General features: G+C 43.9%; 1 protein-coding gene across 2 annotated transcripts in view; it reads left to right on the plus strand.

Annotated features, from left to right (window-relative positions):
- The window catches only part of FBN1 (fibrillin 1), a 713,526-nt gene that overhangs the window by 357,716 nt on the left and 330,513 nt on the right, over nucleotides 1-25,297 (plus strand). For both annotated transcript variants that reach the window (XM_078684805.1, XM_078684806.1), the window contains exon 6: nucleotides 14,848-15,045. In XM_078684805.1, the coding sequence (XP_078540931.1) occupies nucleotides 14,848-15,045 (198 nt within the window). The remainder of the gene's footprint in view (nucleotides 1-14,847; nucleotides 15,046-25,297) is intronic.

Genomic DNA, 25,297 nt, shown 5'->3' on the forward strand with positions numbered 1-25,297 from the left:
AGGTGCATAGAACTATTGCAACCACAGACACTACTATACATCATGCAGTTAGTAAAGCGTTCCTGGGTTTCCAAATTGGGAATCAAATTCCATATTCATCATCAAACATGTAAAACTGTCATTCACTACCACCTAATCTATTATTGAAAATGTTTCACTTTGGGACATGGATTTCAAACAGGATTTTTTGTTAACTTGTTCTATTTATTGTTTCGAGGGAGACATATCACTACCCACCAATTTCCATAGTAACAATGATCTAATTGATTAGTCATCCTGGTTAACGGAACAGTATATTTTGTATTAGGTTTTAATAATTAATAAAAAAAACTATGTCTTCATTCCAGATTTAAACACTATCAATTTGTAAGGTATGCACTGGTGACTGGGAATGATGCATATTCCCTTTATGCTTTTTGAATCACTGCTTCAAATAAACTGTGAATCTTCAACATGGAACTGCACAAAGTGTCAGTGGGTTAATCAATCACAATAGGATAAGGGGACAATAATTTAACATATGTTAAAGAATGTGTGTTTATACCCATGTTGCTGAGAGTCTTTGGCTCCATGGGTTGGTGTAAAAATCGTCTAGTGAAATATATTGCTTATATATGTATGTTGGATTTAAAGTGAAGTGCATCAATTAATGAATAATACAATGCATGTAGCAAGGGATCGTGTACTTGGAAGCGGAACGGTAATAAATGAAATATCAAGGATTTCAGTTTTTTTTTACAATGCATATGTAATGCCTACTTAGATTTTTTAGTAGTGCTTACATAATGCCTACATACATTTTGTACAAATAGGCATATATTTTAATTTGAAAACGGTTGTACTTACTCACATGAGTAGTTCAAAAGGGGGTGTTGATGGACGGAGCATCTGAATCAATCAAACACTCACACCCAGTCAAAAGATCTGGGTTTAATCCATCACCGTTCTTTAGCCAACTCTGCCACCCCAGTTCAGACATGGCTATATGCAAATCAGTCTGACACTGTGCCTCATGGGATTAGTCCAGCCCGAACTGCCAAGCTATGTCTTCCCTGGACCGGAAACAAGCTTCCGAGGACCGGTTTCTGGCATTCCAGCCGTCTTCAGCCCGGCTTGCTTGAATCCAGTGGCAAAGTGAGCAAGGGACTCACGTCTGAGCATACCCTGCCACACTTATGGCGGCCAAGAGCGGTACAAAAGGGGGTGGTGATGGACGGAGCATCTGAATCAATCTAACACTCACACCCAGTCAAAAGATCTGGGTTTAATCCATCACCGTTCTTTAGCCCACTCTGCCACCCCAGTTCAGACATGGCTATATGCAAATCAGTCTGACCCTGTGCCTCATGGGAACAGTCCAGCCCGAACTGCCAAGCTATGTCTTCCCTGGACCGGAAACAAGCTTCCGAGGACCGGTTTCTGGCATTCCAGCCGTCTTTATTCAGAACCACCTGTAGCCTTTTCAACAGGTAGCCAGGAATACCAGCATAAAGGGCATTGGCGTAATCCAGCCGCGACAGAATCAGTGCACACGTAACTGTTTCCCTCGCCACCTGAGGTAGAAGTAGAAAAAAAATTCTGAGAGTTTTGAGAAGGCCGAAGCAGCAACCAACCAGTTTCTTGATATGTGTCGAGAAAGAGAGACCATACTCCCAAGATTTTAACGGGCTTCCCTGAAGTGGACGACAGTGGAAAGTTAGGCGGCCACAGCTGCTCTCGGAAATTGGGAGGGAACTTTACAAATAACAGGCTCTCAGACTTCTGTTCATTACACTTGAGATGTGCATCCGTCAGCCATTTAAAAATAGAATCTAGGCAGTGTTGCACCACTGAAACAGAGTCTGTTACTTTGTTCCAGGTAAAGAGCAGCTGGGTTTCGTCCACATAGACCATCACCTTGCCCCCAAGCTCCTCTGACAGATATATCAATGGAGTGACATAGATATTAAAAAGGAGAGGGCTAAGGGAGGATCCCTGCGGAACTCCAGTAGTTACTGACTGAGGGGAGGAGGAGGATGGAGGGAGCCAAATCTGCTCAGTCTGCTCCTCCAGGAAAGACCTAAGCCAACCGCAGACGGGCCCTGACACACCGATCCCTGCCAATCGTGCCAGAAGAAGTGCTTTTGGGACCTTGTCGAACGCTGCCGAGAGATCCAGCAAAATGAATGCTGCTCTCCCGCCAGCATCAACACCGGAATGGCCTCCTAAACCTCCACTAAAACAGACTCAGTGCTATGAGAAGCTCGAAATCCTGATTTAGCTGGGTGCAGGAGTGCCTCTCTTTCCACAAACTCTGAAAGCTGTTTATTGACTGCTGCCAGGAGTCTGGCCAAACAGGGGTCCGAGGGCGAACCAGACTTAAGCCCCTTGAGAATTTTGAGAGATTCCAAAGGGTCAACCGGTCTGAATACCGACAGTGAATGGGCGGAAGCAGCAGGTTGCACCACCAGAGATCCCCCACTACTGCCGTCGCAGGGTGGGAATGCCACCTGGATAGTCTGAATCTTATCCCTTCAGAAGCAAGATAGAGTGTTACACCAGGCAGGTGAAGATGGAGTCACACTCGCTTGGGCCAACGGAGACGCCAATCTCTGAACAATGGCAAGAATTTCTTTGGAATTCAAGGCGGGCTGCATAGAATTGCCCTTAAGCCATAATGATTGCTTCATAATATATTTTGTGCATGTCTCTGAGCTTCCTGCTGCTGGGTAGTAACCGCTCCTGCACCAAGCCCGCTCAAGAATCTTACAATCATGCTTTACAGCTTTAAGGGCCGAATTAAACCAGGGTTTAGAGTGAGATTCCTTAGCCAGCGTGACGGGTCACTGGGAGGCCACTGTGTTAACTGCCCGAGACACCCAGCCAGAAAACACCGACAGGCACTCAAGCTCCTCCGACAGAATGGGCCTAGAGGATTCCAAGGCCAGCTTGAATTCAAGAGGGTCAATTTTCCCAAAAGCTGGCTTCCGGTAGGAGCGCACCAATGTCTCTGCATTAGATACTTCCCAAGAAAAGTAGGATATGAAATGATCTGACCAGGACACAGCAAGGATCCCTTAGAGCAATAGGGAACTTTGTACAAATCTGGTCCAGTATATGGCCAGCCTGATGAGTGGGAAGGCTGATGTGCTGATCAAGTTGCGCCAGATGTAATATGTCAAACAGGTCATTCGCCTCCTTGGTCTTTGCTTAAGCTAGGTGGATATTGAGATCGCCCAAAACCATGTAGTGGGAATATCTTCCTGCCCTGGAGACAATACCTTCCCCACAGGACTGAAGAAACGATCCCGCCGTGCCAGGTGGCATATAGATCAAGGAGCCTCCCAGGGTAAAATGAGCTGAGAAGCGGATGCTGAAATCAAGCACCTCGCAGCCTCCCCAATCAGTGGTGTACCCCAATCAAAGATCCCATTTGTTTTTATGAATAATGGCCACACCGCCACCTCTACCCTCCGGGCGGTCGGCTCTAGAGATTTTAAAAGACCACTTGAATGGCGAAAGAGACAATACGATCTGAAGTAGGATCACGCCAGGTCTCAGTCAGGAACAACATATCTAACGACTTGTCCTCCAGGACGTCAAATACGTCGGCATAATGTTTCCTAAGCGAGCTAGCATTAATCATAGCTGCCAGAATGGGAGGGTCCTTGGCCAGCTGGTTAGGGAAGCTACCATTATTAGCCAGCCGTGGTGCCACGTCTCTCAGCGGCACCACGGGTAGCCAGGAAGTGGTCTGAGCCTACACACACCAACCGGCGACTTCAATGCAAGCAATAGGGAACATAGTGAAACATAACACATCAGTTTTTAAAAAAAATTAAAATGCGGGTATGCGGGCTGAAAGATTATGCAAAATAGGCAAATAGGCAGCAAGGAAGAAGAGCGAAGCGGCAAGTGGAGAACCCCTAAGGCGCTCCACTCAGCGCAATGCGCGTTTAAATGCCAAAGAACTAGAGCGCCGACTCCCAAAAGGGCGACTCTCAGCGGCACCACGGTGCTACATGGCACTTTGAAAAATGCAGTTTTGTGCATTTTTCAGCGTTTAGTCATGGTTACTATCAACTTAAAACTAATAGCGCTTCCTAAATGCACAGTTCGCATTTATGAAAAGCTTCTTACAAGTGCATTAGGGATTCGCAAATTGCAATTCCCTATTTGCATTCACAATTTAGGTAATCGCAAAAAATTGTGATTACCTAATTTGCGAATATTACCTAAATTGCGAATACAAAGCCTTTCATAAGGAAAGGCCATTTTACATTTGCATCTGGACCAATTTTGCGATTCGCACCGTTTGTGAACTCAAAATAGTTTCATACATCTGGCCCTTAATGTTTTATGTTCTCTATTTTGCATTTGACTTTGGTATACAGACTATTTGGTTTATAGACCTGGCTATTCCTTTGTCACATAATGTATTGTTTGTTATGCACAACTTTACTTAAAGCACATAACACAAAGAGCTTCCTAGCAAATAAAGGGTGTTATGCATGATGTCTGTCCTTTATATTTTAAAGGGACAACTTTTTAATTTCCTTCTGAGGGGTTATTGCATTAGTGGGACAGGGAAAGTTAAATCCGTCGATGAGCCAGATAGAAACACCCATTGGCAAGCCAACAGGTCTTGTTTTTAAATGGCTAAGCTATAGGCTTGCCAATGCTTGCTGTCATTGGCACAAAAATGCATGTATCAAAATGATTCAAAAGTATGGGTCAGATTTACGAGTTATTTAATGTATCTGTTAATTATCGGATGCCTTAAATACCTCAAGCTTCATCACATTTCGACTGGTAAATGCTGCAGAAATGTAACAGAGGAAATGTGCACTGCATTTACCATACAATGTGGATTTTGATGTGTTAAAAACTAAAATCTGCATGTTATTCCCCAATAACTGGTAATAGGTGCTATTTATCACACCCCGTAAATAACAAACCACAGGGTATCATTATTCACCAGGTGCGATAAATAGCACCTTTACTTGTAATTAGGCCCATGGTGGCCATTTTTAGGTCTCGCCTAGACGAAAGCAAAGCGAAGCTTTGCTGTCTAGGGCGAGACAACTTATGTAGTTACTTTTGGGGGAATGTGGACAGCAGAGTTCCACGCGCTTTTCCTGGCCGAGATTTAACCTCGGGAGCGCGCACGTCGCCGTGCCTCATATTCCCATTCGCAAACAAAGCCACTCTCACGCATGCGCACATACACACACTGCATACACACACGCACCCCCCCTTAAACAGACACACGCTGCATACACACACGCACCCCCCCTTAAACAGACACACGCACGCACGCACAGACACACTCAAACAGACACACGCGCCTACACCCCCACCCTCAACCCCACTCACCGGGCTCCTCTCCCCTTACGCATGGGAAGGCACTGTGGAGCTCTGTGCCAGAAGGAGCGCTGTTTGAAATCACCGCCGCCTCCCACAGCGGCATTGTAGGGAAATTCAAAGTTGCCTCCCCGTAAACACCGCCGCAGCCCGGGAACCTCGTGAGCCTCAGAAATCCAGAGCGCAGCTCCTCTGACGTCAGACGAGGAGCCGCGCTGGGATTGGTGCCGGTGGGGCCGTTGCCTAGAAACGGAAGACTCGTCGACGCCGGGCGGGAGGGGCTTCTTCGCTCCTCACCCGGGCAGCGCCTGCTTTTTTTTCTTTAACCTACCAAATAGGCAGTCACATGTTCAACCTGATTATCTCACAATACACACAATTTATTCCCCCAGACCTCAGGTTTGTTTTTCTGTTATTGTATCAGAGCTATGCATATTTCACATGATGGTTCTTCTGCGATTGATGGATTTTACTTTGTACTCGTTTATTTGATAAGCCACTCTCTGACCTGTTTCTTGTGCTCCTGTAGCATCCAGGACTGCAAACACGGAGCTCTGACGGCCGCTCTCTAGGTGGCAACTCTGCAAGAGAGTCATTAGAAACCATCTATAACTGTCCAACTGACATCCTCTCGAGCCGTCCCTCCTAACAGTGCTTGGCTGTTTGCACACGACTTTGTAAACATCACTCGTGGCTGCCCCTGCCACAAGATGGAGGTCTTCCTTCCACCTCGGTGGGTGGTGCGCCGCGGGCATGTGTCTATGTGTAGGTGGGCTGCCCCATGTTTGTGGCCCCCATGAGCGGGAGACACCTACAGACCTCAACGTGCTATTTGCAGTTCTCTGGTGCGTGTGAGGCGGGGGAGCTGAATGCGTCGTTGTCAGGCGGCGCCGTGGGGGGAGCACGGCGGCCCCCGCTGCCGTTACGCACCTGCAGGTTTCTTGGGAGAGATGAAAGCAGGTGGGCGAGAGCTCCCACCACAAACCGATCAAACGCGAGCAGTGGCCGCCATTGATCTCCGTCGAGGTGTGTGGCCTGCGCGGCAGCACAAGATACGAGATTTATGTCCGGGTTTGCCAGTGTGTTGGTTAATGGCATGGTAAAATAGAAGTCTAGTTTCTGCTCAAACGAATCTCCAGTTTATTTATTTAATGCGATTTTCTATAGCGAACATTACCTGAAGGTGTCAGAGCGCTTTACAAAAGAACCAGTTGCCATACATGAGGATTTAGGATTACGTGAGTTACATAGAAGATACAAACAGGAAAAAAATTTGCAAATGCACAAGTTGTAAAGTCACACAGGGAAGAGATACACATAGAAAAAATTGCAAATGTACAAGTTGTAAAGTCACTCAAGGAAGAGATACAAATGGATAAACTCTAAGAATCACATAGGAATGAAAGGAAGTACAAAGGTCTACTACATATACTAGTGGCTTTAACTTAATAAAAGGCGAGACCTATTGCATTTTTAATGCTTGTTAATTTACTGTTCAAACCTGGGGGACAGCCATGTTACACATGTAAATTAAAATAAAAAAGGGACTTGGTGGGCCGGGAGCACATTGCAAATGCAAAGTTCTTTTTAAAAGAGTAATTAAAAAAGAAACACAGTGTCATTGAGGGAGGAGTAATAAGAGCAAAAATGAGAATGCAGATGGGGAGTTAAAATGAAGTGCGAAGCATACAGTCTGGACATATTTTGCAACTGCTGTACAATAGGGAACAGGGTGGGTAAAAAAGGGTAAAAAAAAAGAGAGAGAATGCGGGGTGAAGGAGTCTAAAGAGAATGCAATGAGAGGAAGATACAATAGAGGATAGTAGTGCTCATTAGCATATAAAATAAATAATCCCCTCAAGTAAGCAGTGGAAGGTTACAACTAATTCACTCAGAACACGGTGAGACTAAAAAGCTCTTTGGAGGGACAAAAACAACTACAGGGATGAAAGTCACTTAATCAAAGCAGACAGCTGAGAAAGACAAAGCTAGCCAATAATGAGCAAGAGGGAGACCCAAAGCCAACGCTGTGTGTTTTTTGTATTAGATACATTAGGTCTACCTACAGACAAAAATATCTTCTTCAATCCAAAAATGCAGGATAGAGGGCACTACTCCTAATGCGCCTGGCACATGTGCGGGCTGCTTGTACAAGATTATTTTACTATACTAGAATGAAGCGTCTGTATGATGTACGGCCTGGGGAACAATGCATAGCACTTTGAATGGTGTAGCTTTTTCCACTGGCATCTCTCAGCAAGCAAATATGTCCTAATAGAGGTGATATACCCAACCATATTGCAGCGCATTCTACTAACGTTTGTCAAGTAACAATACAGACAACAGATATTTGCATTTGCACAGTTCAATCTAGATACAAGTAGGCAGATTACAGAGAGACTGCTAAGTGAGAAAGAGTTTCTAAGCAAATTTTTACTAGAAAAAAAAGTTCCTACAAGCTGAACAACATGTGGGTTAAGAGACAGCAATCAATGTATTAGAATGTCCATGTTCTTGGAACACCCACAGATTCTGATCTGCATCAGCTGTTACCACGCAAGAGCAAAAGTAAGAGAACCACAAGTGAGTCCATCATGAACCCACACATCCATTAACCCTGAGGAAGGAAGGAGGCTTTTTGCTTCAGAACTATTGGCACCAGTTGCTGACAGGGATGAGAGCTTCATGGGATGTGAGCAGAAAGGAGAAACTGTGTGAGTGGAGAGGAGGGTGCAGTTTGCATTTGCATGTTTTGTACATAGCTGTCTTTTTCAGCTAAGGGAATTATAGTGATGAATGTATTGTTAAAGATTTATTATCGCTTGAGAGCTTTGGATGAGTATATTTGTGTTCCAAAAGCTCTTCAGGGATTGTTTCTACTAATTGCGATATAAGCCTCAGAGCTAATTGTTTGTTATACTTATATTGTTGTTCGTTAAGAGAAACAAGCTGTCTTGGTGCTGATACAGATTTTGATTGGAGGTTAGATGTTTCTCAATATCTAAAGAATAGTTACCCTTGTTGAAAAAACGTTGTTGTAAAGGACTACAAGAGAAAGAGTTCCAAGATCCTCTTAGTACTTTTTCTGCCTCTGAGATGAAGTTAATGAGATGTGCTCAGAAATGAAAAAGAGGATAGCCCAGTGGCCAATCCAAGTGATTTTCAGAAACTCCTCAATAGAGGCCAGCCCTGAACAACACAGTGAATTCAACATTTCTGCGTTATTACAAATAGGACTTTTAAAACATTCATCACGATCAGCCACTGGTTTGATCTGTGATTTGAATGGGAGCCTTTAGGTACGAACAGGTATTTGAGCCAAAGAGCAGTAGTGAACATTTCTAATGTACAGGTCTCCATCCAAAGATAAGGATTTGGTCAAACCGAATTACTGGAGCACATACATGATATTAGAAACTTTAAATAAATGGCACATCATTGTAAGGGGTTATTTTAATTTGAATACGATTATGATGACAACAGGACCGACCTAACCCGGCATTCTCTTATGGGATCAGTTTCTTTAAGCATTATTATTAATATGAAAACTTTCATGAATATAGTTTACAAATAATGCTCCTATCATAGGACACACCTAGTAAGGTCCAGTATTACAATTTGCAATATGACCAATATGATTAGTTTTATTAACGAGCACATATTTGATTTACCCACTGTCAACTGGATAAACTAGTAGCAAAATAGAGAGTCAGGAATTCATCAGCACTGACCTTTGTTAAGGCAGGAGGTTGGTAACCTGGCATGGCCAATGCACAACACACAGTGGGTGCTGTTGAGGGTCCACCAGATGTGTTTGGGCATTAATCACTTTCTTCCGACCTTTGTGAGTGAATTCCCTGCTGTTAAACCCTGACTCCTTGCAAAACCTTTGAAAGTTACATCCAGATGAGCAATGAGATTCCAGAATCTATTAAATTATCTTTGCTGGATTTAGTCATAAGAGATTGACAATGTTGGCTATGTCTTTCTCGCCAAGAGCCTCATGCTCCTTCAAGTGAATAATCCTGATCATACTTCGGAGTTGTTTTGAGCCTGGTTAACTGTTTTCAGCCATCTGTCTGATTCCCCAGCTACAGTAGAAACCTTTTCATAATAGTTAGGAACAACCGTACGTTGGTGACTCTACAGTTAAGTGCACCACCCTATACACATGTTCTTTATATATCTGGTCTTAAAGTATTTTGCTAGTAATTTACCTGCACTGGGGTTAAAGAAGGTTGCACTAAAAATTAGCTCAAGATTCGAGAGGTTACATTATTTAAAAAAAAACTCCTGAGAAAACATCCAGGGCATCTTTTGTGTTGAAATAAGAGCCTAAAAACTTTAATGGCGAGCATGAAGTCCAGAATAGAAGCCAACAATGACGATTAGACCTCTTTCAGGTTTGATATTTTCCAAGCAAAACAGACAGCCCAACAACTTAGAACACATTAATAAAAGGGTCGAAACAACTAGCCAAAGTGGTCTCCAAATTTAGTAGGCAGATATTTTTTATGCATTGATATCTATGGAGCACAAGCTTAGCAGGTAGCATTGGAAAGCTGTACGTCAATGGGAATGAATACAATTGCCTAAACAATACATTTGCAATAAATTGCAGATTGGGTGTGTAAGGTAAGATTTTACATATTTCCATGACACAAATGCATTACAAATATTTGCAGATTGTGGCATGGGGAGCTTAAGCCATTTACCCAGAATCCCGTCCTTTTTGGTTAATTGCCAAAGCTAGGAAAGAAAGCCAAGATCTTCAAATTTGGTGGTCACCAATCCTGACTATCAGAGAGTAAGACAATATAGCCACCTGTTAAATCTGAGGGTCTCTAGTTGGCAATGGTATTCACCTTTGTCCAAATAGGGACCCTCACTTCTAAGTCAGGATAAGGGGATTACCCTCCTTAATAACCCCTGCTCACCCCCTTGGTAGCTTGGCAGTGTGTTAAGCATTTGTGAATATACACAGTAATACAGTGATAACACTACAGATGGACACAACACAGGTTTTATAAAAATAAGTATTCTTTATATAGATTTAACACAAGACCACAAACAACAAAAATCCACAATACTACACTTAAGATTACTTAAAAGATGATTAAAGTCTCTTAGTTCAAGTTGATGGTAGGTGCGACAAAGTTCTCAACAAAGTACCTGGATGCGTAACGCATAGTGGACAGAAATACTCGCAGAAGGGTAGATGCGTCGGTTTTGTGACCCGGGGGAACGGTTGCATCCTTCCTCAATGCTTGCGCAGAGAAGGGACTCGTCGTGAGCCTTACCGGCGCGGAGGTGATGCGTAGATTCTCGGCATGCGGGCCTGTTGCGGTGCGCAAGATGGCGCCTTGATGCAATGCGATGACGGTGCGGTGATCCAGTTGCGATGCGAGAAGATGGTGCCCTTGATGCGGCGATGCGATGATGATGTGATGACACCCTGGCAGCCTCGACAGGCCCTGCGACGCGCTTCTCCGGCGATGCGATGGTGACTCTCTCGATGGCGTTACGCTTCTCCGGCGATGCGACAGCAGGCAGCTTCGATGAACACGCGCTTCCAGGGAGATGCGGCGAAGGCTCGCTTCTCCAGCGTTGTGATGATTTCAGCTGTGGCGGCGACACGCTTCTTCTCGATGCGTCGCGCTTCCAGCTCCCAGCGGCACGCAAGTGACTGGAGTCAGAATTCCCAGCAAGGAAATTCAGGAGGGAGCTGGAGGTGAAGTCTTTTGGCCCTGAGACTTCAGTAGGAGGCAAGCACAGTTCAAGCCCTTGGAGAATATTCTGTAGATGAAAGTCCTTACAAAGTTCTTTCTCCTTTGCCTTGGCAAAGAAGCAACCACTGCAGGCCAACCCAGCAAACAGCACACTGCAGAGGGGCAGTCCAACTCCTGCTGCTTCCTAGGTTCTTCTCCTTGGCAGGTTTCTTGTTCCAGAAGTGATCTAAAGTCTGTGGGACAGGGTCCCAATATTTATGCCCCAAAATCCTTTGTTCTCTGAAGGCAGAGAGGTCTCTGCCTAGTTCAAACCAGTTCCTGAGCACTTTTTTGACATGATTCCTCTTCTCCTTTCACTGTGCAGGGCAGAGACATCAGACAAGCCACAGGGGGTGGAGCCAGCATTGTAGAGGGAAGGCCCAGCCCTATTCAGGTCCCAGGTGCACTCCTCCCTCCCTTCTGGATGTAAATCTCCCTATTCACCACTGGGCTGTCCCAGACTGTCTCCTGGAATTTCTCTAGCCCTGTCACACACAAACCCAGACAAGGAATACACAACTCAGCAGAGGCGGGCTTAAATGGTTAGGCAAGCAAATACCTGCTTTCTAAAAGTGGTATTTGCAAACACATGATATTAAAATAAACTTTACTAAAAGATGTATTTTATTATTCTGAGTTCAGGCATACTAAATTTGAATTTCTACCATGTTCCCTGAGTCAGTTAGGATTGTAAGAATGTAACACTCTTAACTGCCCATTCTGGCCTATGAGAACAGGTAGCCTTTAATAGTGAAAAACGAAAATTGCTGTAATTCACCATTAGAACATACTACACACATCAGAGCATGTCCTACCTGATACTTACAATGCACCCTGCCCTTGGGCCTACCATAGGGGTGTCTGATATGAAGCAAAGTGAAGGTTTAGGGACTGGCAAGTGGGTGGACTTGGCCAAGTCGACATGGCAGTGCTAGACTGCACACAGGCCTTGCAATGCAGGCCTGAGACATACTTTACAAACTGCTTCTGTGGGTGGCACAACCAGTGCTGCAAGCCAACCAGCAGTATTTGATCTACACGCCCTGGGCACACATGGTGCACTGACTAGGGGCTGACAGTAAATCAAATAACCCAATTGCGGAATAACCAATCAGTACATCAATTTAACATAGGGAGCAATTGCTCTGTGGCACTGATTAGCAGTGGCACAGTGCCCAAAGCATAAATCCAGAAAAAAACATATCAAAACAGAGGAGGCATTCCGTCAAAAATGGAAGGGAGACTCACGGCAATGATGTCAGGTCTAACACCACCTATTCAGCATTCCAAATGGAGATTTAATACTTTTTTTAAATATCCTCAAGCCTCGAGGTAAAGTGAAGAGTCTGGTCCGATTGAAATGCTTGTCCGCACACAGTGATCAGAATTTTGTTTTTCGACATGCAGCGGCTCATTAAACTATAAGGGTCCCAACCACCAGATGTGTTTATGAACTTGATAATGCACAAAGTGACACCTCTGTGTTCCAGAGTCCATGGAAATATTCGTAATATTTTCGTGCATAGTGAGTAATGAATCTGTTTAAGTCTCTACATTGTAAACTTAAACAATCGCAGCTGTCCTTCCTTTGACAGGTGCAGTTGTTTAATGGTCTAATGTATTTTGGCGCCTCATCAGGTTGCAGGATGGGAGAGAATTGAGTGCAGTTGAGAGAAGGCAGTGTAGTTTCCTTACAATGCTGCCTAACCATAGAAATTCAGTATCATTGTATTTGTAATCGCTTTAACAGCAGAGTAACGTCCCTCTGCATATTTGCTGGATTTTGGTTGTTGCTTGACTAGTCTACTTTATGGGACTGGAGTAGTTTACACCTGTCTGTGTTGCTCTTTACTCTATTTCTCACGTTTTAAGGCTCAGATGACAAAATGAGAATGGTGTTTAGGCCTGTCAAACACCACAATTAAGATTATTTTAGATGAGGGGGATTGTGTGTGGTTCATCTAATGGTATCAGACATTTAAGTGTATCTGTTGCAATGGTATGACGATGCCTAGTCACCAGCTGTCCACATCGTCTCTAATACGAATAAAGTCCATGCGAACTGTGTAACCCGCCCCATAAGACCTGGGTTAATTACAATATTTCAAGTATAGTCACCAACTTTGGTTCTGCTCTCTACCATTTGCACCTTTTCCTACACATGCTTGCTCTACCATTGGTAATTTTTATTTCTGGGATGTCCAGTACATTTTGTTGTTCACTAATTGTTTCTAGTTTTGTAATTATGCTGAAATTGTACCAGGATTATCCCATTTTACACAAATACTAATATTGCCTGTATCTCACTCTTCACCAGTATGCCCTCATTCAGAGCTTGGTGTGCAGGTGCACTGCTGTATATCAGCAGTGCTGCTGCACCACTAAACATGCGGTTTTACTGTTCTGTTTATGGCAAGTGAAGCATTCTGGGTAAAGTGACTGTGTGACTGTGCCGCTGCTGGCTCCACCAATGTAAACCTCTGACCTGGTGACCCATCTGCAAAAGAGCCGTCAGGCCACAATGACAGCCATCCTACCTTTTTAAGGGCAAAGCGACCTTCACTTCTTTTTCTCTGCACATAACAGGGAAATTACTTTTTTTGTTTAGAGAAAACATGCTCACATTATGGGAGTTTGTTTTCTCTAAATAATACATTTTGTAGAGCGGGCACTTTAAACAAGTCATCCTGTCTCAAAACCTGCAATGATGTGAGGGTTACCGCTGCTGGTGTGGCTGTCAGACAGGCAGATATCTCTCAATAGGTTGGCCAGTCTGTGCTTGGGTGGTGGAGGCCATTGCCATTAGGGTCAAAGTCACCTCTATAGTGGTAGAGCACTGGTTACTGCTATGTTGGCCACTCATAGGTTGCCTATATGCTCCAATTGTCACATATTCAACTTCAGTGTCTGATGTTATGTTCTACTTATGTTGAAAATTGTATCAGTAAATTGAGTTGTGATGGGAAACTGGTATTTAATGTTGAACTCATTGCAGCCATAATAAAATGACAGGAATTGCACATGATAGAGGGACAATGGCCCACTTCACCTTTGTCTGCCACATTTCTGGGATCAAACATGGGGGAATGATGGCTTGATGTTCTGCTACTACTGTAATGGAAGCTGTTCTTTTAGGTGTGATAACGCTGCATCGGTCAAACGCTGTCCTAAAGCGACAGGTTCTTCCTACTGGTTGCTCTTTATACAAAACTGGAGAGCAGGGTGAATGTGCACTACAATCCACTGTAGGCCGTTGGGTCCGCGGGGGTCACATCACATATGTCACTGACACACCCTTTTTGACGTCAAGCATGTCAAGCCACAGAAAACATAATACAACACTGGTTTTCTTTTTTCTGGTGGTGTTACAAAACCAACAGAATGACATTTCTGGTTCTTTATTTCATTTGTGGATCACAGGACTGATTTTGGCAGTCTATGTGGCATACCTGTACTGGGCATGTCCCATCCTGATGGGGAGCAAGGTTGTTGGAGGTATACATGTCTACTGTCATAACCACATCCTACACAGTCTAACATATCCAGGGAGCTTTAAGTCATGTGAGGCCCATTTATGTACCCTAATATGACTCTAATGCTACTTGCCCCTCTGAGATGGTGCCCAATGTGTCATTTGTCTTGTGAAAGATAAGAAAGCTTTAAGAGAAGTAAAATGTTATCTATTAATGTGCTATTTAAACCTAACAGGAACCTCTTTCTTTTTGTCTACATTCAGATTACAGAACTGGACCATGCTTTACTGTGGTAAGCAATCAAATGTGCCAAGGTCAACTCACTGGAATTGTTTGCACCAAAACCCTTTGTTGTGCCACCGTTGGAAGAGCCTGGGGCCACCCCTGCGAAATGTGTCCCGCCCAGCCCCACCCGTGTCGCCGCGGCTTCATTCCAAATATACGAACAGGAGCCTGTCAAGGTAAGCATGGCCCACCCTTCCCCCTGGGGTGCTTGAGGCTAGGAATGGGTTGACCCTGAAGGAGTTACTTTGGCCTAGATAGCCTGTCCTAACTCTTTCTCCAATACAAGTAGGGTGGATGGAAAAGTCGCATCAGAGGCATTACTTCATGATTCACTGATGCTGCTCATGGAAGTAAATTCGTGACTTGGGTCTTGAAGAGCAGCCAACAATATAATGAATTTCTGACTGCCAACAACTCCCTCATTGGATCACCTAGTGCTGCTTAAGAGCTCGTTCTGTGGGAATGGATTTTATGTCAAACAGTTTAAAAAGGCACATCATTTGTGAAAGTAGTTTTGATGACTATTACAGTCTCTCATTTTCCATTCTTAAATTGAAACAGTGACCGTCCAGCTTGTACAATGTATCTCCTGAAACTGGTAAAATGCCACGGCCTGCATTTCATCTGGGTATAAATCTGCTGTAAAATCTGCTCTCGGTTCACATCACCGAACCCACGCAGATGTTGCTTACTTGTTTCAGAACATGCCTCACGATAGAAAACCCTTACACGGCTTTTGGCTTTGGTTCCAATATGTCCAGCTGTATAAATTCTTTTATTGTCTGGATGTCTGGTTTTTGGAAGGAAGCATTAGAAAGTTAAAAGGTGGAGTCATGTACTTAACTCTTGTGCAGCCTAGATTCCTAGGTTTATAATTATGAGCGTTTTTAAAAGAAAAGAAAGGAAGGCAAAAATGAAGTAAGAGATTCTGCAGCAGGGTGCCTAGTGATTTTCTATTTTTTGTTTTTTTGGCCCATTTTTCCTTAGAAACGTTTCTCTTGGGAAGGATCCCTCGTTTGATAGCTGTCTGCTCTCCGGAGATATCTGAGCTCTAGTTTGTTGTGATGGCGTTCAGTTTCTCCAGCTTTTGTTTTAAGAGGGTGGGGCACGAAATACATCGCCATCACCTTGCGTCTGGACAGGATTAACTATTCGATAACATGCCGAGGGGAGCAGGCGTTTTTTCCACTCTGTCAGAAAAGTTGCTGCGTTTCTGTCTCTGCTGTGGAAACAGATTCAAAGACAATTGTGAATACAGCTTCGCAGCCGTGCCTGACGTGACCAATGCTATGCACCGGCAGCCATTTTTAGGTCAAAGCCTACCAGACAGCACAGCTGTCTCATTTGCTAACGACATCTTGAGGTCATTCGGAAAGTTTGAATGGGAATGCATTTAGCCTATTGCTTACCACTGGCTTTGTAACTCAAATTTGATTGCTTTCTATTTACTGGCTCTTTTTGTTGGCTGTCCATCTTCATTTCATCCCTTCCATTGCTCAAACCCTATGTACTGTATTCATACACCAGTACTGGAATTCTGTACACAGGTCTTTAATCTTTTTCTTATCTTTTTACATTTATTGTGCAATAAAAGACAGAGGTCAGTTGTCGGGCTCTGTCTTCCAGGCACCTTGGTGTTTACTTTTCTTTCTCTGACTACAAATTGACAGGCTTAAAATGAAATCATGCTACCTACTGGAGGGTCTGCTTGAGGAGGGCTGTACAAAGTTATTTTTTTCTAGCACACTGCAAAATTAAAATGTTTGTAAATGATCTGTTCAGATATTTCAGAAAGACATCATGCATGAAGCACATTTTTTGATGATTCTGAAGTGTGGTAGAAACAAATATTTTAATATGATCAAAACAAATCAATACACCGGTTGATGCTATTTCCACACATTATCGTATGTGTGCTGTATATTCGTATCCGTAAAACTGTATGTCTGTGCAAATGTAATGGTCATTTTAATTGAAGATGTGTTGTCTGTAATGGCAGTGTGCTACCACACCATGCATACACCACTCTTTGCCACTGCACTCTACTCTACACCACTCCACTCCACACAGTGTCACTGCACTCTACTCTGCACCATTCCATGCCACTTCACTCTATGCCTCTCTACTGCACTCTTTGCCTCTGCACTCTACACCACACCACTCTGTGCCACTCCACTCAATGCTACTCTACTCGGCAACAGTGCACTCTATGCCAATGCACACTACTGAAATGAAAGGAAATTTATAGAGCGCAAAATATTCGCCCAAGGGTATCATGGTGCTGCCTCAACACAGAAAGTACAGGACCAACAAAGGCAGTCTCAAAGGTTTAAAAGCCATGTCTTTAATGCCTCCCTAATTGGCAACAGGTGTGTTTCTTCCTTAAGCCATAAAGGTACTGAATTCCAAAGTCTGGTTGTGCTGACCAGAAAACCCCTGCCACCCCAGGAACACTTTTTAAACCTGTGAACTACCAAATTATGATGGCATGCTGAGCGAAGCTGGTGGGCCGGGACAAATGGCTGCAGGTAATGTTTAAAAAAAGCTGGGCCTCTACCATGAGTGGCTTTGAACGCAATGCAGAGAGCCTTAACCCCTTCACTGCGGCGGCTATTCCGCCGCAGTGCTAAGGGGGCGGGGCGGCCGTGCGGCGGCCACATGCTGGTGACGGAACCGCTCCGTCACCAGCCCCGGTTGAGCTGTGCTCATGACGGAGCGGTTCCGTCACGGCCCCGCCCGCTCAATGAAACGTCCAGCGCAGGCGCGGAATTCGCGCCGCGCAGGCGCGCCGAGCGGGCCGTGACGGAACCACTCCGTCATCAGCACAGCGCGACCGCAGCTGATGACGGAGTGGTTCCATCACCAGCAGGGGAGGGGTTAAACTCTATCTGCCTCTTCACTGGCAACGCACTCTACCCTGTACCACTTCACTCTATGCCAGTGCACTCTATGCCAGTCCACTCTACGCTACTCCCATCTACTCTGCACTCTACACCACTCTACGCCACTGTACTCTACTGTGCACAAGGTCACTCGTCTCTGAAACAATCAACTCTACGCCACAGCACTCATCACCACGCTATTCCAGTCTAATCTGCGTCACTCCACTCTGCACCACTCCACTCTGTGCCACTGCACTCTATGCTGTGCCACTCTACACCACTCTACTCTAGACCACTGCACTCTACACCACTCTAGTCTAAACAACTGCACTCTACGCCAATGCACGAAACACCACTTTACTCAAAACCCAAGCACTCTAAGCCACTGCACAGTATGCCAACTACTCTGCACTACTGCACTCTACGTCATACTACTCTGCAACACTGCTGTAAGTCAGTACACTCTACGCCACTGCATTCTACTGTGCATTACAGTCTCTACGCCACTGCTCTCTGCACCACTCTAGTCTGCGCAACTGTACTCTTCACCACTGAATTCAACATCACTCTACTGTACATCACTGCACTCTATGCCACTGCATGTTATGCCACTCTATACCACTCTACACCATTGAGCTCTATGTCACTGCACTCTGTGCCAAGGCACTCTATGCCACTGCATTCCACTTTGCAAAGCAAAACTCTACGCCACTCTCCTGTGCTCTATGACACTGCACTTCATGCCACTACAGTCTACGCCACTGTACTCTGCATCACTCCAGGCCACTCCATTCTATTCTGGGCCAGTGCACTCTACTCCACTATACGCTCCACCGCTCCACTCTACCCTACATCTCTCCACTTTGCGCCACTTCACTCTACTCTGAAACAACCACTCTGCGCCACTGCAGTCTATGCCACTGCACTCAACTCTGCACCACTGTACTGTATGCCACTATAATCTGCGTCACTGCACTCTACACCACTTTACTCAAAACAAATGTACTCTATGCCAATCCACTTTGCACCACTATACTTTATGCCACTTCACTCTAGGCCACTCTACTCCAGTCTACGACACTCCACTCTATGACACTATACTCTACGATACTCCACTCTATACCTCTCTACTCTACAACACTCTACTAGACTCTACGCCATTCTACACTACTACTTCACTCTATGATGTTCTACACAATTCCATCTATGCCACTCCATGCTACTTTACTCCACTCTGTACAACACACTACTCCACTCTACGCCACTCCACTCTATGCCACTCCACTCCTTGACACTCTTAGCTGCTCCATTCTATTCTACATCACTTGACTCTACAGCACTTTATGCAATTCCACTCTCCTCCACTCTCCTCCACTCTATGCCACTTCACTCTATCACAGTCTACTGTGTTCTATGTCACTCTAGTCTACAGCACTCTTCTCCACTCTATGCAAAAAACTCTAGAACACTCTTCTCCCCTCTACGCAACACCCTCTACACCACTCCGCAAAACTGTATGTAACTCCATTCTATGACTCTACTCTGATTCTGTACTCAACTCAAATCCCCTGTACTGCCGCCCAGCCTATGACACTCTACTCCCTCCACGCCACTCCACGCCACTCCACGCCACTCCACTCCACTCCACTCTGCTCCACTTTACAACACTCCACTTTACACCACTCTCCATTACACCACTAGCATTTAGCCATGCTGAACAGCAGCCATGCTGGTGTACAACATGGCTACAACATATTGATTAAGCCAATAGCTCTTGCATGGGCAAGTCCTATTGGCTTAGCCAATGCTTGTTATATCGACAACCAAACCCTGCCACACTTTCTTGATTTACCTGGAAGTGGTGCATGGTAAAGTGAGAGTGGAATGTGAAACTCCGCAAGAGGGAACTATTTGGTAATGGGCAACCTCTAGGTCTTTCATTCAAGTACTTTAAATGAATAGACGACCAATGTAAGTTATGGATGGGAAATGCACTTCACAGATGATAAAAATTAAAACCAGGGCTGAAGCAAAACATTTTTTAAGAAATGGTGTTCTGATTTTGGTTGCTGCAGCAATCAACAATGGTCACGTCATAAAAATGAAGGAAAAAAATACCTTGTCATGTCATCTGATATTGTGTTAAATAGCACTTGGTGCAATTTAGCACCAGCCACGTATTACTGATCTTGGCTGGTCCCCAACTAACCTCAGATGCACACCAAAACATTTACTGTTTTATCAGGTGTCAGCGAGAGTCCATATAAATAAATACTCTCATTGCCCCCGAGGGTTGGAAGGACCAGGATGAAAAATCTCTACCCCTCAAAAAGAACCTCATCCAAGAAAGCTGTGGTTTGACTTTTGCAATTTCTAGACATATGAAAAGTTCTGCAGCTCTGGCAGAGTTTCTCCACAGGTATTCCCTTACCAGCTCAATAAAAGTGTGCTGTAAGAGAAACCTCATGTGCATGTGTCAGCACAGAAATTTGAAGATACAGGCTAAGTGGGAAGTAGCCCAGAGCTCCTACCTTCCGAGGTGCCCCCAGTTAAAGTGAGTGGGACAATGGACATTTGTGTCATAACTTTGTTTGTAAAGAACAGCTTCTTTTTCTAAGTTGACCGCTGAGCAGGCTTAACAGAAACGTAAGACCACATTTACTAAGAGTTTGAGTGGGGCACAGTGACACAAAGCAACGCAACATCTTGGCGGACTATTTACATTTCAGCGCAAAAGATATTTTGCTCTGAAAAAGTGTCAGTTACTGAGTGTAAATAGCTCTGTGTGCCACTTTGCTTCAAGGGAGCGTTACTGTAGCTCATGTCTCTCTCTACCTCACATCCCCCTTGCTACATCACCTTTGTATACCCACCGCTCTCCCTCTCAATAGCTAACTTCTCAATTTACCTCATAATTAGTTCACTACCTCATATCTCTTCCTCCTCATTCTCTCGTTCTGCCTCTCTTCCCTCTCCTTCACCTTTCTAAATAGCTCACTCCTGGCGACCTCTGTTTCTCAACCTCTACCCTTTTTCTCTATCATCAACTCTTCTCTTTCACATACACACAAAGACATATCTCTCTCTCTCTGGATATCCTTCTCCATTTCATCCCACTCACTCCCTCCAACTCAACTATCTCACTCAGTTATTTCCTTTATAGATCACTCTACCTCATCACCGCTTCCTCTTTTTCAACCTCACAACTCTTCAGCTCTGTATAAACCTGCATTAAGTGGCAGACACGTCATTTGTGAAGAGTAGATTTATTAGAAATGAGCGCAGACGATCACCCTTGACTGCTCCAGCCAGTTAAACGCACAACAAACCAACGGACTCTATGAGTTTCCCACTCTAGAATGGAACGCACAGGTCCACAGAACCCCAACAATCAGTGCACACATAGCTAAAACAGAGTAAAATACTACATTGAGATTTCCCTTTTACTTTTACTTTTTATTTTTAAAACATTCTAACAAAACTATCCCCAATCCTAAAATACTAAAAATGTAATTGCTGTCTAGGACAAGAAAACAAAAATACAGAAAGGAGTACAAGACAAAATAAACAAAAATAAATATCAACACACAAAACCAAAACACCAAATACAAATACATTTCACACTCAATAATGAATCATTGGTACAAAGATTTAGACACCCACCTGTACTAACAGAATCTCCATGGTACCTATCGAGCCCTAACACTCCTCTGTACAGGTTCATCAGGAGCTAATGAATTCTGTGAAGTTTTGGCTAATCCGCACTGAGACTCAGTTGGGAGCACCTACACTTCTCATTGGCTCAATTTACTAGTAAATGCATTATCTTTCCCCAGCTTTTCATTTGGAGACCTTACGTGTGCTTACTCTGGAACTTTGGCCAACTTAGCTGTGTTCCAGCAATTGAGTCCTAGCACTCTTGCAGCATTACCACATACTTTATCTATGAGCACGGGGTCCGAAAACTTGAGGTCACCTTTTTTTTATACAAATCCAGTTGTTTTAATACAGACCCAATCACTCACCTTAATTGGGCACACCTGAAAACGTTTTCTTGCATCATAGTACTTCTTTTGCTTGGATTGAGCACTTTCAACATCGCGTTAAATCATGTCATCACGACATCCATATGACAACTCCCTTTAAAAACATACTCATCCATGCTGGCCTAAACTGTGTTGAAGGCATTCTACTTTTAAGAGACTCAAACACGGAATCTCTTGCAGTAGAATGTGGTGTTGTTCTATAAGACCACAACATAGATTGTACAGCACCATATACATCACACTTATTAGCCAATGCCCACCTTACCACACTCACCAAGAACCCTGTTAAAGCGTTCTACTAAACCATTAGTTTAAGGTTGGTAAAGCAAACTCATAAGATGCTTAATGGAACCTTCAGACAAAAACTTCTCCACATCACCTGACACAAACTATACCCCATTTTAAGAGAGGATCACTTCAGAAAAACCCTTGCACTTTAAAAAAAGACTCACTACTTTAGAGTTGAGTTAACTAATGAACTTGACATAGGGCCATTTCGAATAATAATCCATGAGAACTAAGGCAAAACGGAAATTATGTGATAAAACTTTGAATGGCCCCACCAAATCAATACCCAGTTTCTTCCCATGCCCAGAAGGACATTCAATAGGCCTCAACGGTGGTGTGATTGTTTTACGTGATTTGTCACACATAGAACACACAGGACACCCCTTGACTAAAAGATCAGCTTCACCATCCATCTGTGGCCACCAAAATGAGGCACGCACCCTCAGTTTTGTCAATGTTGCCCCATATGTTCTTCATGAGCTTTCTCCCGGATTAAACATTTCAATCCAAATGAGTTACCAATTTGTCATCCCTCATGAGCAACCCGTTCTCAATGGTCAACTCATCAGACAATTTGAAAGGTTGTAAATTCAAATGCAATGATTTCTCTCTAGGCCACCCTACTCTAACATATTCGATTATCTCTTTCTTAACCCAACCATTTGCTCTACTCCTTTTCCACATGTCCTCCGTGAACTGACTGACATTTTCTACTTCCTTAGCTGCAATCAAACAACACTCATCTTAAATCTCGCCGGTTACATCCTCTTTTCCAACATTAGGATTTCTCAACAAATAATCGCCCCTCATATTTTTCCCTCCAGAAATGTGAACTACTTCAAAATCGAACTGAAGCAACCTAAATGCAAATCTTGCACTACTAGGAGTGCTGCTTTTGCAATTGGTGCCATTTAAAATTGAAACCTAAGATTTGTGAAAGGTTTGTAAAACAAAATGTCTCCCTCAGAGATAGCACTTAAATTTCTCTACGGCCCACCAGCAGTCCAAGAGCTCCTTCTCTTCCCTCTCCTTCACCTTTCTAATTCAGAGAATAATGAATTTCTGCTTCCCTGAGAACCCTGGATGCAAACCCAATTGTATTCTCTATATCACCAGATTTCTGTGTTAAAACAGCACCAACCCCGAACTTGCTTGCATCCACCGCCAACCAACATATCAGCTTATAATTGTATGCCTTGAGTGCACTCTCAGTGATGAACTGTTGTTTGATGTCTACAAAAGCAGCAGCACACTCAGTTTTCCATTGACATTCCATCCTGTCTTTCAATAAATTAGAAATTGACCTAACCCTATAGGCAAAATCTGGTATAAACAGTGAGTAAAACTCACAAAGTCCCAAAAAAGCTTTCACCCGTACATTAGCTAGGTTCCCTCCAGAATAGCATCGACTAATCCTGGTTTGGGATGAACACCTTCCTCAGAAACTAGGTGGCTAGATATTCCACTGAAACTAGGTGGCTAGATATTCCACTGAAGGTTTTGAAAATTGACACTTCTCCTTCTTAAGAACAACACCAGCTTGATCAAATGCCATGAGGACTTGTCTCAAAATGTGGTCATGTTCACTCTGACAACTCACGACAACTCACATGAATCAATACATCATCCTGAAAAGCAGAGACATTATTAATCCCCTTTAGTAATTCAGACATCAGCCTCTGGAACACTGACGCTGCTGGCCCCAGACCAAGTGGCATACAGCAGGACTGAAACATCCTTAAATGTGAAAAAAAGCGCTGTCAAATGTCGTGATTCATTCGTCAATTCAACCTGATGGTAAGTAGCTGCTAAATCAAGTTTAGTGAAGAACTTTGCCCCAGAAATTGTTTACAACATCTCACTGATCATGGGAAGTGGGTGTGAGTCTACCCAGGTCTCTTTATTAAGAGCCCTAAGATCCACACAGTCTCTCAACTCACCAGTCTTCTTTTTGGCGACCACAAGAGGTGGAAACTGCAATGAGGATTCAACAGACTCAATTATTCCTTTCACATGTAAACCCTTCAATTTATTTTCTAACTCATCACATACACTGAAAGGGACACCCCTCAACTTATGCTTTACGAGTATAGCATTTGCCTTCCTTTTAATTTTGAGCTTCAATCCTACAGTTTTCCCTACCTCACCGGAAAATATGGGTGCATATTCATACCAAACAATCCTTGGTGGAACCATCCTAAAATGTTCAGTCCCTTCACAGCAACATTAATTTTGCCACAAATACGTCTCAATTTAAACTTCATGGTTTGTACAAACAAACCCTGAAGATCAATTTTTCTGCCCTCATATGAAAATGGAGATCTATCAGGTGGAGACAATGACCGCCCCAGCCACTTCTATTGGAACAGCTCTTGGGTGATCATCGTGATCTACCAGAAGATAGTTCTGTCCTCCAACTCCATAGCTGACTTAATGGACGTCTCAATGCTCTTTGCTATCCTGGTTGTATCAGACAAAGACGGACTCCCCAACAATAGTAACATTTGTTTTATGGACTTATCAGTGCTGTGACAAATAAACTGGATCGTATTTTGCGATGCATGGTGCGCTACGAAATTAGTTTTATTTATTAAATTGTTTACTTACCTGCAATTATCCATATTCCGTCGTTTACCACTGTCCACTCTGCCCCTCCCCTGCACCGCCTCCCTGCCCCCACCGAACTCCCTCCACGGGCCGCGGCTGATCCTTTTGCTCACCACACCACCCCAGTTTGGACCGATCCATATGCAAACCAGTCTTGACTCTGTTCCTTGCAAGAACAGTCCAGCCCGAGCTACCAAGCCAGGTCCTCCCTGGACCGGAAACAAGCATCCTGGGACCGGTTTCAGGGCATCACCCTTCATAGCCAGGGTAGCTTGAATCCAGTGGTGTAGTGAGCACGGGACCCATGTCTGGGCATACCCTTCCCACTTAGGGGGACATATGCAAAAGAAACAATTGACTCTAAGCAGTGCCAAAAGGTACCTTTGTGGAGGCTGGACTGGGTTAGGATTTAAAAAACTCAAGAGCCTTAACAAATCTGTATTAAAGAATATGCCCAGAGAATGATTAAAAGTAAGGCTTTCAATAACATAGGATTAACATCTACAAAACACATATTGAAAATGAATAGGAACAAATTGTAATCGTAAGACTGCTATGCCTTAAAAAAACAGCATCATGGAAAAAATACATAAAGTCATTAATCA

The sequence above is a fragment of the Lissotriton helveticus genome, chromosome 3_2, assembly GCF_964261635.1.
Source record: "Lissotriton helveticus chromosome 3_2, aLisHel1.1, whole genome shotgun sequence".
NCBI lineage: Eukaryota > Metazoa > Chordata > Amphibia > Caudata > Salamandridae > Lissotriton > Lissotriton helveticus.